Source organism: Melozone crissalis, unplaced genomic scaffold (assembly GCF_028551555.1).
Source record: "Melozone crissalis strain CALT ecotype California unplaced genomic scaffold, PUWL_Pcris_2 ptg000019l_1, whole genome shotgun sequence".
Lineage (NCBI taxonomy): Eukaryota > Metazoa > Chordata > Aves > Passeriformes > Passerellidae > Melozone > Melozone crissalis.
Genome location: NW_026535797.1, coordinates 5,366,096 through 5,381,820, shown reverse-complemented (window position 1 = coordinate 5,381,820; position 15,725 = coordinate 5,366,096). Strand labels below are relative to the sequence as shown.

Below are 15,725 nucleotides of genomic sequence, written 5' to 3'. Positions count from 1 at the left end.
AGGAAAAGGAAAACAATAATTATCTCATTTGCTTCTCCTGTGTTTTGCTGCCTTGGAATGTGGTTGGAGATTGTTTCATTGGTTTCATGTGAATTGTTTTGACTTAATGACCAATCAGTGCCAAGCTGTGTCAAGGCTCTGGAGAGAGTCATGGGTTTATTAATAATCTTTTAGCATTCTGTAAGTATCCTTTCTGTATTCTTTAGTATAGTTTAGTATACCATTCTTTTTTATAATTTAGTATCATAAAATAATAAATTAGCCTTCTGAGAACATAGTCAGATTCATCATTCCTTCCTGCCACGGGGCACCCCGAAAATACAAGAGATCACTTTCAATATTAAGTCAAGGAAAGTTATGAAAATTAAAAACAAGTCAAAATACCTGACTTAGACTCATTTTGCAGCAGTTTTTTTTTCATGGCTCAGTATAGTCACTCCTGTCTCCTGCTGTTCTGATCAAAGCTGCAGTGCTGCATGACCAACTGTTCCCTCTTTGTTCCTTCCACTTCCAAACATCCCACTCCTGTGAGGAAGATATGATGCTGAAAATGCTGCATTGAAGCTAATTAAGTACTCTAAGGCCTGGAAACCCTTTTATTCCCATGGAATGGGAGTTTTCTAGATTCACAATAATGATGCTTAATGATATTTAGCTCCACTTGCTATCAAAGGCTCAGCCCCTAACAAGGACAATGCACGGACTGGAAGTTTTTGGAATCTCTCAGGTGCACAAGAACAACTTCCTAGCTATGTTAACCTCTTGTTGTTGTGCTGTTCTTGCATGCTCAGATAATCCTGTCCCTTTCCTCCCTGTCACAGGAAGGAAATTTTTTACTTAGAATTCAAATGCTGAGAAAACAGGGACAATATAATTGAAGTGCAAAGAAACTTAACATAAGGTTCTAAAACTCCTCTCCAGGCTGTTCTTTCTTTTTCAGCATTGTGAAAAGATTGTTGGTTTGCTCTTTCATATTATGTATTCTAAGTATATATCTCGTTTATGTGTGATTTCATAAGCTGCAGGACTCCTGTTGTGAGCCTGCATTGTTTTTAGTTTGAGATCTGAGCTTTAAAGTGAGCCCAGGCTCCACAGCTGTTGCCTCCTTGCTGTTGCAGTGTTGGCTGCACGGAGGAGAGGCCATTCATCTTTGGAAGAAGTTCTACCCTGATATAAATCTGTAAAATCAGTGGATATGTCAGGCAGATCTGGGAAACCAATCAGTAAGGCTGAAGGAAAATACTGGAAACTCTTTTTTTAGAACTTCAGGGAAATATGACAGCTGTGGTAATGTGTGTGTGTGTGTTTTAAAACCACATCAGAATTTATTTTCCATCTTTTCTTAATCAAAATGATTTCTTGTATATCTGAAGGGCTAATGGAGGCATATGTGCTAATTAAATGTCACACTCAAATTGCTAGCTAATTTAAAGTATTCAGAAATATTTTCCATCAAGTCATTCTGATTCATCTGAAGCTAAAGCTATCCTCCAGAACCAATCCTCTATTTGCCAGTGACATTAAATAATAACCCCAAAAATATTGCCCATGCCCTTTGTCTTTATCAGTCCCAATAAAGCTCTATATGGGGATTTCAAATTGTTAATCAGAAATAGTAGGTGTAAATGCTGCATGGCATTGTACTGGAAAATAAAAAGTTTTTAGCTTTTAAAAAGGGATAATTTATTGATACTGATGTTTCTGTGCCAGTGTGAGTGTACAGTACTTAATTGGTTTTAGTGCAGTTAAAAAATGATATTTACAGTAACACATTTCCATGAAAGTCTGTGAGAAGCAATAAAACATTAGTTCTGTTTGATGGGAACACCTCATTTGCATTCAGTACCTATTGCAATATAAATTAGGATATATATTTAAAATTATAATATATATTTAAAATTAACTCTTTCCTTTGGTTTCTCTGGAGAAGTTAAAGCTGTTGCTGGGTGTTTGTCAGCAGTGCCTACTTGGCATGTGTAGTTAATAAAGTGCAATTAATAAACAGACTGCAGAATTCAGAGTTACTGACACTGCAATGGTTTGCCCAACCTTGCTTTGTAAAATCATATCAGGAAAAATCAAATCTCTTGACACCCAGTGTTGTGCCTTAACTACAGAGAACATTTCTATCAAAGTAGAGTTTATATTATTGAAGCTATATTTTTAATTCATGCCAGCTTCTCCCTTGCTCATCATTCATAATTGAGTCTTGGCCAGGTGTATTGTAACCCTTCTTGATGGCTGAGGAGCTGTGGATTTCCCAAATTACTTTAGATATTAAATGGCTCAGATCTTTTTGCTTGTGCTAACCTCTGAGCTGACACAAAGCTATCTCACCATGCTGGTACCCACGGGCAGCAGCATTTCAGAGGCTGAATTGCTCCAGCTCCTTGGAGAGCAGAATCATGGTGATAAACCACAGGCTTTGCTTCCTATCTCCCCTCATCACTGTCCTCTCTCCTTCAGTCTTGTTAATTTTAAATGCCAGCCACAGAACTTTTCAGGCTTTTCATATTTTGTCAGTTTTTGCAGGAATTTGTAAAATAACATCCAAGAATTTATGGAGTTTTTTTTCATAATATTATTTTTTGGCAGAAAACAAACCTAGCTTTTCTCATGGCTTGAGAATCAGTTATTCTCTCCAGGTACATCAGATAACATGACATGAATGCTTTCCCCACTATTAGTGTGTTTCAGAAAGGGAAAATATTGAAGTCTTGAATTCAAATGTGAGCCAAGGTGAGTGAACAGTGTTCAGTGTTGATGCAAACTCTGGGCTCTCTCTCTCAGCCTGGATCACTTGTGGGAAGCCCCTAAAGCAAATCCTGAGTTATGAATTGTGCACATCCTCTGTAATTAGGGCAACTATTGCCAACTTCAGCACCACTGACACCACTCTCAGCTTTGCAGAACAGCTGATTGCACAATTGAACATGGCAGGCACACCAGGCAAGCTTTCACTACTAGCTGTGAGACCCAGTTTGGGGAATACAGGAGGAAATATCCTTGTAGAAACATGGAAAATGGAGTTCCAGGAGTCCCAGTTAACCTGTGCTTTTGGGAGAGCAGCAGTTTGTTCACACAGAGTTCTGCAGGCAGGGAATGGTGGTCAGGGCCAAATTTATTCCCCACAAGCTCCCAGAGGTAATTTATAAGAGAATTTGATGAACATCTGTTATCTTTTTGTTGTTTGCCCCAGTGGGGACATGCAGACAGAGCCATTTGATCTGCTTATCAACAGATGAAGCTTAGAAAAGAGGGACATTCGTGAGGTGTCTGGGTGTCACAATGCCAAGTTTCTTTCATTCTCTCCTGGTGCTTTGCCATCCTATGTGTACTGCTCTGTCCTCTCAGTTATTGTCACTTGGTATTTGGGACAAGATTTGTCTGTGAGACAAAAAGTAAAAGGCAAAAAACCTTAATTTCCCTCTTCTCCTGCCAACCAACCAACCAACCAACCAACCCCTCTTCAGCTGATGCTTAAAACCAGGCAGAAATTTAAACTTTCCTGTGTGGTTCATGCAGCTGAGGGCCAGGCAGTGGTGGAAACAATAAGGTGAGGTGCCACACAATATCCTGCTGCTGCTTATGGGGGATGAAAACCACTGTGGAAACTCAGGTCAAAACCTCTGTGAAGATATTTATGCTCTGTTAGATTCCTCCACTATCAGTGAATGGTTTCATAAAAAGATAACCCCCAGTTATTAGCCCACAACATCACAAACCTGCTTTTAGTGAGCTGTTACCTGGCTCTGGCTGGGATGTGGTGCTGGCATGAAATGATCCTGAAGGGCTGCACGCTGTGAAATGGAAATGAAGTTAATGTACCCCGAAGACCTGGGAAAGAGCAGCGTTTTTACTCAGTGCTGCCATGGCCAAAGCAACCCCAGGGACTGGGGCACCTGTTGCTCATTGATGTTTTTAATGGAGTTTGAGCTCCTCTTTCCCTTGGGTTGCTTTGAAAGTCACAGTTAAAGGCTCTCCAAGTAAATGGAAATGCTTTTATGCCTTAAAGACTTCATCAGGCTGAAGTGTTTGAAATTTTGCTTGCTAAGCTGTTAAAAATGTTGGGTGAATATGTAAAAAGGTAGAAAAAAGCTAACACTAAATTTTTCTGTACTAAAACAAAGGAAGTTTTTTGGCCCACCAGGGGACACTTCCATGGCTGAGGTTGTACTTTGAGCCATAACACAAAAGGATCAAAACCAGTTTTCTCTGTCCAAGGCCTGCACTCATTTCTCATCACATCTAGTCCTTAAAACCTGCTTGAGCTGACTTTTGAATAGTGATAGACTGCACTTCTGGTTGGGACAAAGGAACATAAATCCAAGTGTCAGGCAGCTTAGAAGCCAGTGTGTCCTCATGATTGTTTAATGGAGTACAAAGGGAATTGCCTTCAAGCTAGTGAAATCTCATATCCACTCACCCATTGGTGATGCTTCACAAAAGAAGAGAATTGTTCTCTTATGAGTCTTGGCATAAAAATTTAATTAGCAGTTGAGCTCTTTGGGAAGATTAAAAAAAAGTTATTTCTTTTTTTACAGTCTCTTTCCTTTAACTGTTTACTTTCTATTTCTGTATTCTTCACAGAGACATCTGCTGCCTTCTGCAGCTATATTTTTTCTCCTTCACCAGTGATTCTGAAATTATTTTGCCCAGTTTCAGAAAACTTTTTTGTTTGTTTTCTGGGGTTTTTTTTGCATTATGTTGCACTAAATTTGAACACAGTTTTGGGAAGAAATTCTGAACACAAGTCAAAGTAATATATGAAAACCTAATCAGACTTAATATATAGTGGATACAAAACTGCTGCTGTTGCATAAAATAATAATAATTGCAGTCATTGATGGATTTGTTGAAATTACTCATTCCATATATGAGTACAGATGAGTATATATTAATCAAAAAATCAGTCCTCACCCAAATTCAGATCCTATTTATGTTATTTATTACATTTTCATCTCTTTAGCGTGAGTTATTTTGCTCTTAAAGGCATTAAATCTTATGACAGTATGTATCTGTAGTGTCCCAGTGTGTTTCCTGTGAGAACTGAATTTGATTTTTTAAAAATTCCTCAGATTGAAACAAAAATAATTTCAGCTTTCTTACATCATGAGGGGCAGAAAACAAAAGATCAAGAAGAGCCCCAAACCTTTAACTCTGGTGGCATTTGTTCATAATGCCTTAACATCAAATGTCTTAACATCAAATTAATTACATTTCTGATCCAATGTGACAAATTCTCCAGAAGTGCACTGGTGTGTTGTGATCACCTTGAAGCACAGATATTTGTATGTGGTTTGTTCTCTGCAATTACCAGAAATACTTCAAATAATAAACTTTAGGACTCTCTTAATTGAAATTGTAACCAAACCTGCTTGCATTATCTAGGAGTTGACCTTTATTTTTCTAGTTGAAAACTAGAAAATGAGTTTTTCATATGGGTGATATGGAGCTGTTCTTCTTTAGAAATGTTTCCTATTTTCATGTCTTGCACAAGCCATTGTCTTTTAAACTTCAAAAAGCTTTGTTTTCAGTTTGAAAACACTGAAACAAATTGTTTTGACAATTCTGAAGTTCACCTTCCTTGGGAGAGCAGGCTCAGACCCTGGGTTGGAGAAGCTGAGCACAACAGTAAATATTCCCCTTGCAAAACCAGACTCCTTAAGCTCCCAGAACAATCTTGTTGTCCATGTAGGCCAGTACAGGAAACAGAAATATTGTTAAAAGTGACAAGGCCGTGTTTGACCTTCTTTGGTCCTTAAATTTGGTTGTTTTCCTTTAGGAAAGTATCACTGGAGGAGTTCTGGGGACAGCCAAAGGTGATACAGAGACTCCATCATAGAAGGCATGAAAAGACACTTGATTATTAGAAATCTGCAGTTCTTATAGAAACAATGGTGGATTTAAGACCTGATTGGCCTTTAGGAATCTTCTCTCACACTCTTGGTGAATAGCACACTCTGGAGAACCATATCTATAAACAATGGTTACAGAAAGAGAGAGAATTTTTGTGTGAATTCTCTCCTCTGAAGTTTCCCACAGCTTCTACACAGCTTCCAGGATTTTCCTGGGAGAGCCATGTCTCTCTCTCTGTTCAGAGTGTATGAAATTATTACAGGCAAGAAGAGGTCAGGGAGTCTGAGTGTGCTCAGGTAAAGGGGTCAGAGAAGGGTTTGGGGTGGAAAAGACCTTTAAAGGTGCCCTAGTTCCTCTCCCTGCCATGGGCAGAGGCAGTGGCTTGCTGCTCTTGAGGAAATTGCTGACCCAGCTGGGTTTTTTGAGGTTTGTCTTCCCTGGGGAGAGCTGCATGTGTGAGTATGGTTTAATTTCACTCTGCTCTGCAAATTGCTTTGGGCTTTTTCTCTTTACAAAGTCACCTGATGTAAAACCTGGGTTTGGAGACGTTTGAAGCCCTTGGCTTTGGAAAACTTCCAGTAAATAAAGCTTTGGGCTGCTACACCTCTGAGTTCTGGCTCTGGTTTATCAGGTGAGACCAACCTGCAGAAAACTCCCTGTGTGCTCCCTCAGCACCCATCCCTTGAGCCCTGATAACCCAGACCTGAAATGAGCAGTGAAAAGCAAAAGCCAATCTTCCCAGGCTGTCTGATATTAATTCAAAGCCCAGAAAAGTTAAATAGCACTGAAGGGCTCTGTGGAAAAAGGAGTATGGTTTAAATGAAGTGAGATAATTTAGGCAGTCATGAGAAGCTTCTGAAACTTCCAGCTGCAGCTACAGATCCCAATTCTTGCTTTTTCTTTCAGTGCATGACAAAAGATACCCACAGAAATTACTATCTACAGAACAATGGGACCTCAACATTTTATTTTGATGCCCTTAATTGCAAAATAACATAATTACAGAATGATGAGGTTTTTTAGTGTGTTTGTTTGGGTGGATTGTTTTTGGTTTTCTGGATTTTTTTTGGTTTTCTGTTCTTTTGGGTTTTTTTGCTTTGTAAGAGGGCTAATAGACACAATAATGAAATTAAAACTTTTTTGGGAGATTGAACAATTTCAGCTAGACTTATATTCTTAAGCTTGACAGCCCATCCTGTTTTAGAGGTAAGTCTTAGAGATATTCCCTAAAGTTATCTCTTTTCTCTATCAGTGGAAGAAATTTTCTAGGCTGCTTCTTTCTTTTGCTTTGTGATCCTGCAAATGCAACTGTCGTGTTTCAAAGTCTGAATCTTGACATTTGAAAGGCATTTAATATTTTACATTTGTTACATAATTTTTTTAGGAATTATAAACAATAATTATAAAAGGCTGGCATACGTGGTTGTAAATTGATAATAAATGACTACATGATTTATTTAATCTCACAGTGTTATTTGCACACTTTTACCCAAAAAAAAAGAGAAAAAGTTATTCTCCACAGTAATGTTTATGGAACTTTTATAAAGTTGTAGACCAACTTCAAAGGTGTAGACTTTTAAAACCCATTTTCTGAAGGGTGTATTTATAAAATTTCTTACTAAAATGCAGTGAGGTGGGATGGCAGTATAGCAATTTATTAATAGGGATAATTCATGCATGCTATGTCATAGTCAAATTTGGGGGAAGAGCAGAACTCTTCTGGGGGTTTTTGGTCATCACTTCAAATTGTGAAAAATTTGTATCTTTCATTGTTTTTTTCAGTTTTACAGAATTTTTGGATCCATTCCAGCGAGTGATCCAGCCAGAGGAGATCTGGCTATACAAAAATCCCTTGGTGCAATCAGACAACATCCCCACACGGCTCATGTTTGTAAGTACCTAAGGGCATCTGATGGCTGCAGACTGAGTGAATGTTCCTTTGATAAGCAGCAGGAAATATTTCACAAGTAGAGGAAGTTCCTTTAAACCTAAAGTCAATTCTTTTCCAAGCCAGTGTTGTCCAAAATGTAGCAAATGATGGGAAGTCTTTAAAAAGCAGCGTTATGAGATGACTGAATTTATGAATGTTGATTTTTCAGTTTAGGATTCAGAGCAGTGTTAGCTGAGAGGGATGTGAGAGAAATGAGCAGAGAAGTTTTCTCAATTAGCTGGTTTGGTGACCTGACAAAACCTTGTCATGCTCTTAGAAGGTTAAGTGCTTAAATTTTGAGATCCAATTTGTTTTAGTCGTGTTAGGCACTGAGATACTGGACTCTGAATAATCTTTTTTTTTTTCCCCTAGAGGCAAAACCTTTGTTTCAGCTTCTTCCAACACTAAATAAATCACAGAGCTGCCCTGCTGTCACTACTCCTCTGGCTCTTCCCTGCTCAGCACATGCAGGCTGGACGGCTGAATTTGGTTATCAAACTTCATAATTTTGATAACCTTCACTAGCAATGATAAATAATCATGATAATCTCTATATATGACTGCAGTAAAACACACCAACTCAGAAATGCTGAAATTTTTGCTCTAGTTCAGGCTGTGAAAGTGGTAGTTCAGTCTTTCCAACAGCTGCCTCAAAGTCACCTTTTCCTGAGTCTTCAGTGAACCCAGGGTTTTACTTTTCAAACTTGAATTCAGATTAAATGCAAATCAGCTATATAATTTCTATTCAACTTTTTAAGAAATGCTTAATCCTTCATTTATAATAAAATTTTAATTAACTAACCGTTTAAAGGCACCTCCTGCATATCAGGCGACCATTTATCACAGCCTTCTAAGGCAGAGGCTGAAGGCCTGATTTTTAAATTTGCCTTTATAAACAAGAAACATTTTGTTTGTATTGCATTAAGAAGCAGCTCTATTTTGGACTTTTTAATCTTGGATGGAAGAAAACACATGTTTTTCCTGAAACAGAAGACAGCTGTGTCAAAAACCTAAAAACCAAAAATCAAACAGCAAACAAACAAAACAACCCCCAAGCCAAACATTAAATTGTTGTGCTGGGAAAGACTGAGTTTAATGGTGTGGCTTTTGCTCATGCTCAGCATTACTTTCCTACATGGTTCCTCTGATGTGTTTGTAACAGAGGAGTTCAAGAACCAAGAGTGATTCATTGCACAGGGTTTTGCTGCAGAGGGGAAATAGTTTTTGAAACCAGTTGGGGTAATCATTAATCCATCCTCTTATTCCCCAGGGGAATAAGGCACTGGGAAGCACAATTCTGGGATATAGTTATAATATATTCCCATAATAATATTCCCATAATAATATTCCCATTTAATATGTTCCCATAGCTCCAGATTTTGGCAAAGTTTTTGGTGGTGGAACTTTGAGGCAACTCTGTGTCAGTAGCATTTGTATGGTCTGTATTCTCTTTCTGGTTCAGATTTGAAACAATCAACAGCTTCTTAAATTAGGAAATATGGGTAATTTCTATATCTTTTTCTTATTTTTTTAAATTTAAAAGAAGAAAAATCCTACTCTAGCATTGCTCACAAGCTTTCATTAAGGAAAGAATTTGTTGCCACCACCGTACTCCCATATTGAAATTATGGCCATGGCTTATCAGAAAGTGATCTCTAAGACTTTATGATTTAATGGATTATTTTATTTGCTATGAGAGACTTGAATTCAATAGAAATGTTGTGAATGCACATCCAAATTAAACAAAGCTGATTTTTGCATGGGGGGCAAAATCTAGGAAGAGCTGAGCCTGGTTCTGTCTCTCTATCAAAGAGAGAGATTCCTTGTCTTGCAAAGTGCAGGTAGCAGCCAGCTTTCCCTTGGAAAAGTGGAATTGTGTCCCTGTAACTTCAGCATTGCCAGGATGAATAATAAATGACAGAGATTTTGCCCATGTTTCACAAAAGCCTGGCAAAGCTGGAATATTTCACTGCTGGGAAAGGAAACATAGCTGAGATGTATCTGAGGAGAGTATTGCTCATTAGAATGTTGCCAAATCTGTTTTAGATATGAGCCACAGAGAAACTTCTTTGCAAAATAAATAAAAGGGGTCTGTCACAAGCCAAAATTTCTTTGTGTGTGCATTTTGCTGCAGAATAAAGAGCACCTTCCAGCTAATGCTTTTGTGTAAGGAGCGGCAATACACCATGAACATGAATAGTTCATCTCCCTAAAAAATTCAATTCACATGCTTGTAAAATATGAGGAAATCTGCAGTTTTACCAGGTTTCTGAAGATGGATGGGGAAGTGGTTTGGAGCAAGCTGCCACTTGAATGCTATTCTTTGTTGATAATTTCTGATGCTCCTGTTTGTTCAAAAGATTTCTGACTCCATTAAACCACCACTATGAGCCTGTCAGCCTTGGCTTATTTCTATATGTTCTTCAGTCTGGAATGCAGATATTTTTCATAATTTCTTTTCCTGGTGGCAACCCTTATTTTTAAGAATGAACCTACAAATTCTAGGATTTGCTTCAATTTTTTTTTTTAATTTCACACTGTGTCTGAAAGCAGAAATTAAATTGTTGATGAAGACAGAAGTGAGTATTTCTGGAGCAGTAATGTGGCATTGGCATCCAAACTTGAATTTCACACATACTTAGACAGGGGGAGATTTTAAGTGGAAGTGACTCCTCTTTTTGCACAAATTCTGGTGCCTGCCTTCCTAAATGTAGAAAAGGGGAACAGACTCCAGCCTTTGTTTTAATCTGCATGGTTCACTGAGTTAGTATTTTGGAGATGCAGGAAGGACAATCTGGTGCAAGATGCACAGCCAAAATTACAAACATAGCCTACTCTCGTGTTGTTTCCTACTCAAATTGTCTAAAATCATAAAGTGAGGACTGGGATTAATCTGTGGCATAAAAAGAAGATTGAGTCACGTGTCTTTTGCCATAATATATCTGTCTGGTCTGGTTTTTCTGTCACTGGGACTATTTAAGAGTAAGGCCCAATTCAGCTTCAGTAAAGAGAGCATAATCTTACTTAAGACTTGGCACCCCTTGTGCCAAAATTAAGCTTAAACAAGCTTAATTTTTGCCTTGTTAAAACAAACAAACAAACCCAAACCTCAACCAGTAATATTCACTTTTTTTAAAGAGAATAAAATGTGTGCACTGAGGCACAGATGCCATTTCAGGTTCCTGGTAGGAGGATTCCTGTCCTTCAGCACTGACAATTACAGGATATTCTGTTTAACCAGTGACTAAACCTGTAGATTCTCAGATGTTGTTTTTCTGAGTTTGAACAAAATAAAGCAGTTTGCTCCACATCTGAACATTTGTAAACAAAAGAATCATAAAGACACAATCTTCCCAATGCATTCAAGCATGACAGTTGAAAAGAAAACAAAAAGAAAGATAAAGAGAATTTTAAAATTCCAAGAGGTTGGTGCTGCTGTCTGTTGTTTTGAGTAGGGGCTTACTGAGCCCAGGTGGGTAGGCTGCCTTCCTCAGCAATGCACCCTGAGGAAAAAATGTCCAAAATCTGTATTTTGGTATTTGTGGACCTTATGGACTGTTAATTTTTCATTGGAGGAGCTGACATTTTAAATGCATCTCTGGGCAATTACAAATCAATTATAGCTGAGGGCTATATTGGAATATTAATGTGCTCCTCACCCTGGAGTTGCAAAGACAAATCATCCCACTTTGCTTAAGGTCAGGAGTTTGATAAAGATCATTCAGTTTAAATGGAGCTGGCTGCAGCTAATTATTAATCAGTGGGGCAGAGAAGGAATTGATGCTCTCACTCATGGTGTTTGTTATCTCTCACAGGCAATTTCCTTCCTCACGCCGCTCGCAGTCATTTTTGTGGTGAAAATAATCCGTCGAACAGACAAGACCGAAATTAAAGAGGCTTTTTTAGGTAATGTATGTCATTCTTCAAGGTGGAAAAGTGTCTGATGGCTCTCAGAGATTGATTCCAAGTGTAGTCCAAGCCTTGAAGAAAACCTGTCTCCATTACAGCCCATTATAGTAATTTTCAGTGCAGTTCCAGGGCATCTCACAGAAGCCTTTGGGTTTATGTGAGTTTATAGATGTACAAATTCTGTGCCTTAATTCCACAATTTAGCCAGCAAGGACTGGAATTTGATCAGCAAAGACAGGTCCATCTAAGAGACTGCTCAAATGTATATTTTTTCTGTCACACCCAATCTATTACTTACCTCTTACTTGCAGCTATTCTAAATCAAGGCTTTGACTGGAAAGTCCTGTGCAGCTCAGCTGTTTAGTGTAGAAAATTACTCCTCTCATTGTTTTCTCTGATCTTCTCCTGCAATTTACTGTTAACCATTGCAGAATCCATGCTCTTGGCTCAGTTTTTCTAATTAGAAGCTGTTGTTTCATCCTTAACTGCCAGTGGAATTAGCTGTGCACTTAATCCTGGACTGTGAGCAGTAGTGGCTGTGCTATGGGTTAGGTCTAATTACAGCTGTAGGCAGGAAATTGGAGCAGAGCACAATGAAAAGGGTAAGTTTTAAGTTGTTCCAGCTAATTCTGGCTGTGCCTATCTCTTGAAATCTTACAGTGGTATGTGCTTAGATCCTTTTTATATATATAAATATTGCCAGAGACCAATATTGATTCAAGCACTTTCACTGGCAAGGGATATCTTGAAGCATAAGAATTGCAAATGTTTTTGTTTGCCTTATGTTTGAAATGTTCATAATTCTGAAGTTCTGTTTTACTGGCTAATTTGCACTTTATTTATTGCCCCTTACATGGTAAAATTAGAGCAATACTCAGCCTTGCTTTAACTAGGTAGGATGTAAATGGCACTGTGTAATTGGAAAAAAAATTTTTAGACAAGGCTTAATTTCCATAGATTATTCTTTCTCTAGTTACTCTCACAAGTGTGAAATGATCCTAGGTTTGTTTTGACTGCTGCCAGTCATTTGTTGTAAGTTCTGAAATGTCTTAGAGTGATGTTTCCCTGACAAGTCCATTCAATGGAAATAACTCCTCGTTCACGAAACACACACAGTCAGTTCTGAACCTCCCTTCCTGTTGTGTAAGCAGGAGAGGAGCTTAGGCTCAGTTTCTCCATCACTTACTTTCAGCTTTTTCTTCTAAGAAGACTTTATTTATTTTTTCCTGCTATTTTTTCTTCTGTTATTCCCTCTATAACATCTAGAAGAAAAGTTGCCGGCTTCCCCAGCATTCCCCTTGCTGCCCAGACTAAGGAAACACTAACCCTGATGTTCTGTTCAGTTTGTGTCATAAGTGTGGAACTTCTTGTGGCTTATTTGCCACTTATTTACCAGTTCAGGTGCACTGTTCTCTAATAAAGTTCAGTATCTGGTGATGTGAAGGTTCATTAGGGGTGGTGAGCCTCTGGTTTGCTGAGATCTGGCACAGAATGTCCATAAGGAATGATCAGGGAGTCCCCCAAAAGGTGGATTTCTTTAAGCATGATGCATGGAGGGGAGAAAAAGTGAAAAAGAGATGAAAATTCTTTGCCCCTCATATAGCCATTAATAGAGAGGAAGGGATTCAATGCACCTGGAGTAAGGAGGAGTTAATTTAGGTGTCCTTAAGCCTTCCCCTGGGAGTTCTAAATCTCTCACTGACTGGATTATATGACTTTAGATGGGCAATAGGGATCTTTCTTAAAGGAAACAACAGCAGAACAAATAGATTTATTTTGTTTTACCATCCTACATTCATACTCTCACTTGATGCTTGGCTTGCCAGTGTAAGGAATGTGCAACAGTGAAGGCACAGCTCAGTAGGTGTACAAGGAATAATCAAGACAAAACTCAACAAAAAAACACTGAATTTTACTGCCTGTCTTCAAAAGCAGACATGTTTTTTAAGAAGGGCAGTGAAATGCTGTGGCATTGCTGGTCATCTGCATTTGACTTTATGGAAAATTTTCCCATGCAATTTCCATAAAAAACTGAGACAAAACAATGGAGGGGGAAAACAGAGCATGGGATTGAGTGGTCACTGTGAACACAGGTGTTGAAAGAAGAGTTTATTTAACAGCATGGGTGTCTGTAGGATTGACTTGTTCTTTCATTTTTCCTGGCAGCTATTGTTGCATTCTGAGAAAACCCTTATTTTTGCTTTGATGAAGGTCCCACTTTTTTCTTTTTTTTGACTTTAAAAAAACATAACACTATAACATATTTTTATGATCTGTAATATCCTCAGGCAAAGGTTTTATGGAGACAGGATGAGTGCTGCTGAAGTGCAGCATCTGGGGCAGCAGCCCAAGGAGAAAATAGCTCAGTGGCTGTCATAATCAAAGCTATATTACTGTAAATGTTCTGCTGGAAATCGGACATTTGCCTGATAATTTTTTTTTCTGATGGGAAATAAAATTCATTGGCTCCTGGTTTGCAACAGGGAGCTACAGTGTGGACTGCAAAATTAAATCATTTTTAATGTAAAATGTGTGTATGTGCAGGATCCAAGTGCCAGTGAAATCAAGGCAAAGATCTCCACAGGCTTGAGATGAGGTTCTTTGGGAAGTCTGGGGACTTGGCATGCAAGCACAAATAGAAGAGATGATTAATTCTCACCTAGTAGGACAGTTCCTTCTTGTTCTCCAATTTTATCAGAAGAAAATTGTTAATCATGGGAGCAAACATGAGGGAAAACCACTGAAATATTTAATCAAAACATCCAAATCCTTTTGAAAGAGAAATAAAGTCATCCAATTGTAATTTTGGCCAAAAGCAATGCTTTAGCCTGGAAGTGTTTAATTGCATCTCTCTCTCTCTCTCTCACACACACACACACACACACACACATATATATATATATATATATTTGTGTGTGTAGATGTATCTATATATCTTGTGTATTGCTCTATACAGGGATTCTGCTTGACATAAAGAGCATGAGAGTTTAATCTGGTAAATTACAAAACTCAAAAATTCCAAACCACAGTACTTAATTAAGTAATTAAAAAAATTATTTATATATATTATATAAAATTTTCATATTATTATATATAATATATTATTGTATATTATATAAAATTTTCTAAATCTTATATTATATAAAATAATTTTAAAAATAAGTAATTTTTTCCCATTTATTGACTTATGCCTGTGCAAATGGCATGGTAGGAAAACTGGCTTTGTGTAAGGAAATAAGAACAAAGTAAGTAATGATTGTTACAGTGCTCTGAGGTCCTTAGTCTGGGTAACAAGAAAAACAAGCAGTAAGCTGAAAAAAAGATCATTTAGTTTTCAGCCCAGTAATGGTTTAAGTCTGTAAATCAAATGCTGTAATGCTGCAGTTTATTGCTTGGTACTTAGGTTATTATTGTTCTCTTTGTTCATTGTGTTTTGTAGCTGTTTCCTTGGCTCTAGCCCTGAATGGTGTCTGCACAAATACTATTAAATTAATAGTGGGAAGGTAAGTCTGTCATGTTCTAAATGATGGGTTTCACTTGAGAGGAGTGGAGACAGACTGACAGCTGCAGCAAATCCCAATGAATACAGAGCTGCTGCTCCAGAGCACGTGGAGTCAGAGGGGCCCTGTGGGGCTGTCCTTGGCCTGGACAATTGTACAGGTGTTGTACAACTTCATTAGGTGACACCCCACTGTGGCAGGAATCCACGGCCGTGTTCTGCTGCTGGTTTGGCTGGCTGGCAGACCCAGACAAGAGAGGGCTTTGGGAGGAGTGGTGGGAGCTGAAATCAGCTCATTAAATTGGCAGCATGGGAGAGGAGAGCCACAGCATGTGGGAGCTCAGATGCCAGTGCCCCTTGTCTGGTTAAATAGGAATCAGTTCATTTTGTGAGAAGCAGATTCTGTGTCCAGTTGACATCAACATGCACAGCAAAACAAACCTGGCAGTTGGGCAGTAAATTGATTCCTTAGTAGAACATTTCTTTAGGGAAGCATTATTTTGAATGAAGGGCTTAGAAAATATGTTT

General features: G+C 38.3%; 1 protein-coding gene across 2 annotated transcripts in view; it reads left to right on the top strand.

The window, feature by feature from the left end:
* The window catches only part of PLPP4 (phospholipid phosphatase 4), a 46,363-nt gene that overhangs the window by 7,812 nt on the left and 22,826 nt on the right, over positions 1–15,725 (top strand). Inside the window, exons 2-4 of one of the 2 annotated variants that reach the window (XM_054276701.1) lie at positions 7,642–7,750; positions 11,605–11,695; positions 15,138–15,201. In XM_054276701.1, the coding sequence (XP_054132676.1) occupies positions 7,642–7,750; positions 11,605–11,695; positions 15,138–15,201 (264 nt within the window). The remainder of the gene's footprint in view (positions 1–7,641; positions 7,751–11,604; positions 11,696–15,137; positions 15,202–15,725) is intronic. The other variant, XM_054276702.1, reaches the window with a different exon arrangement.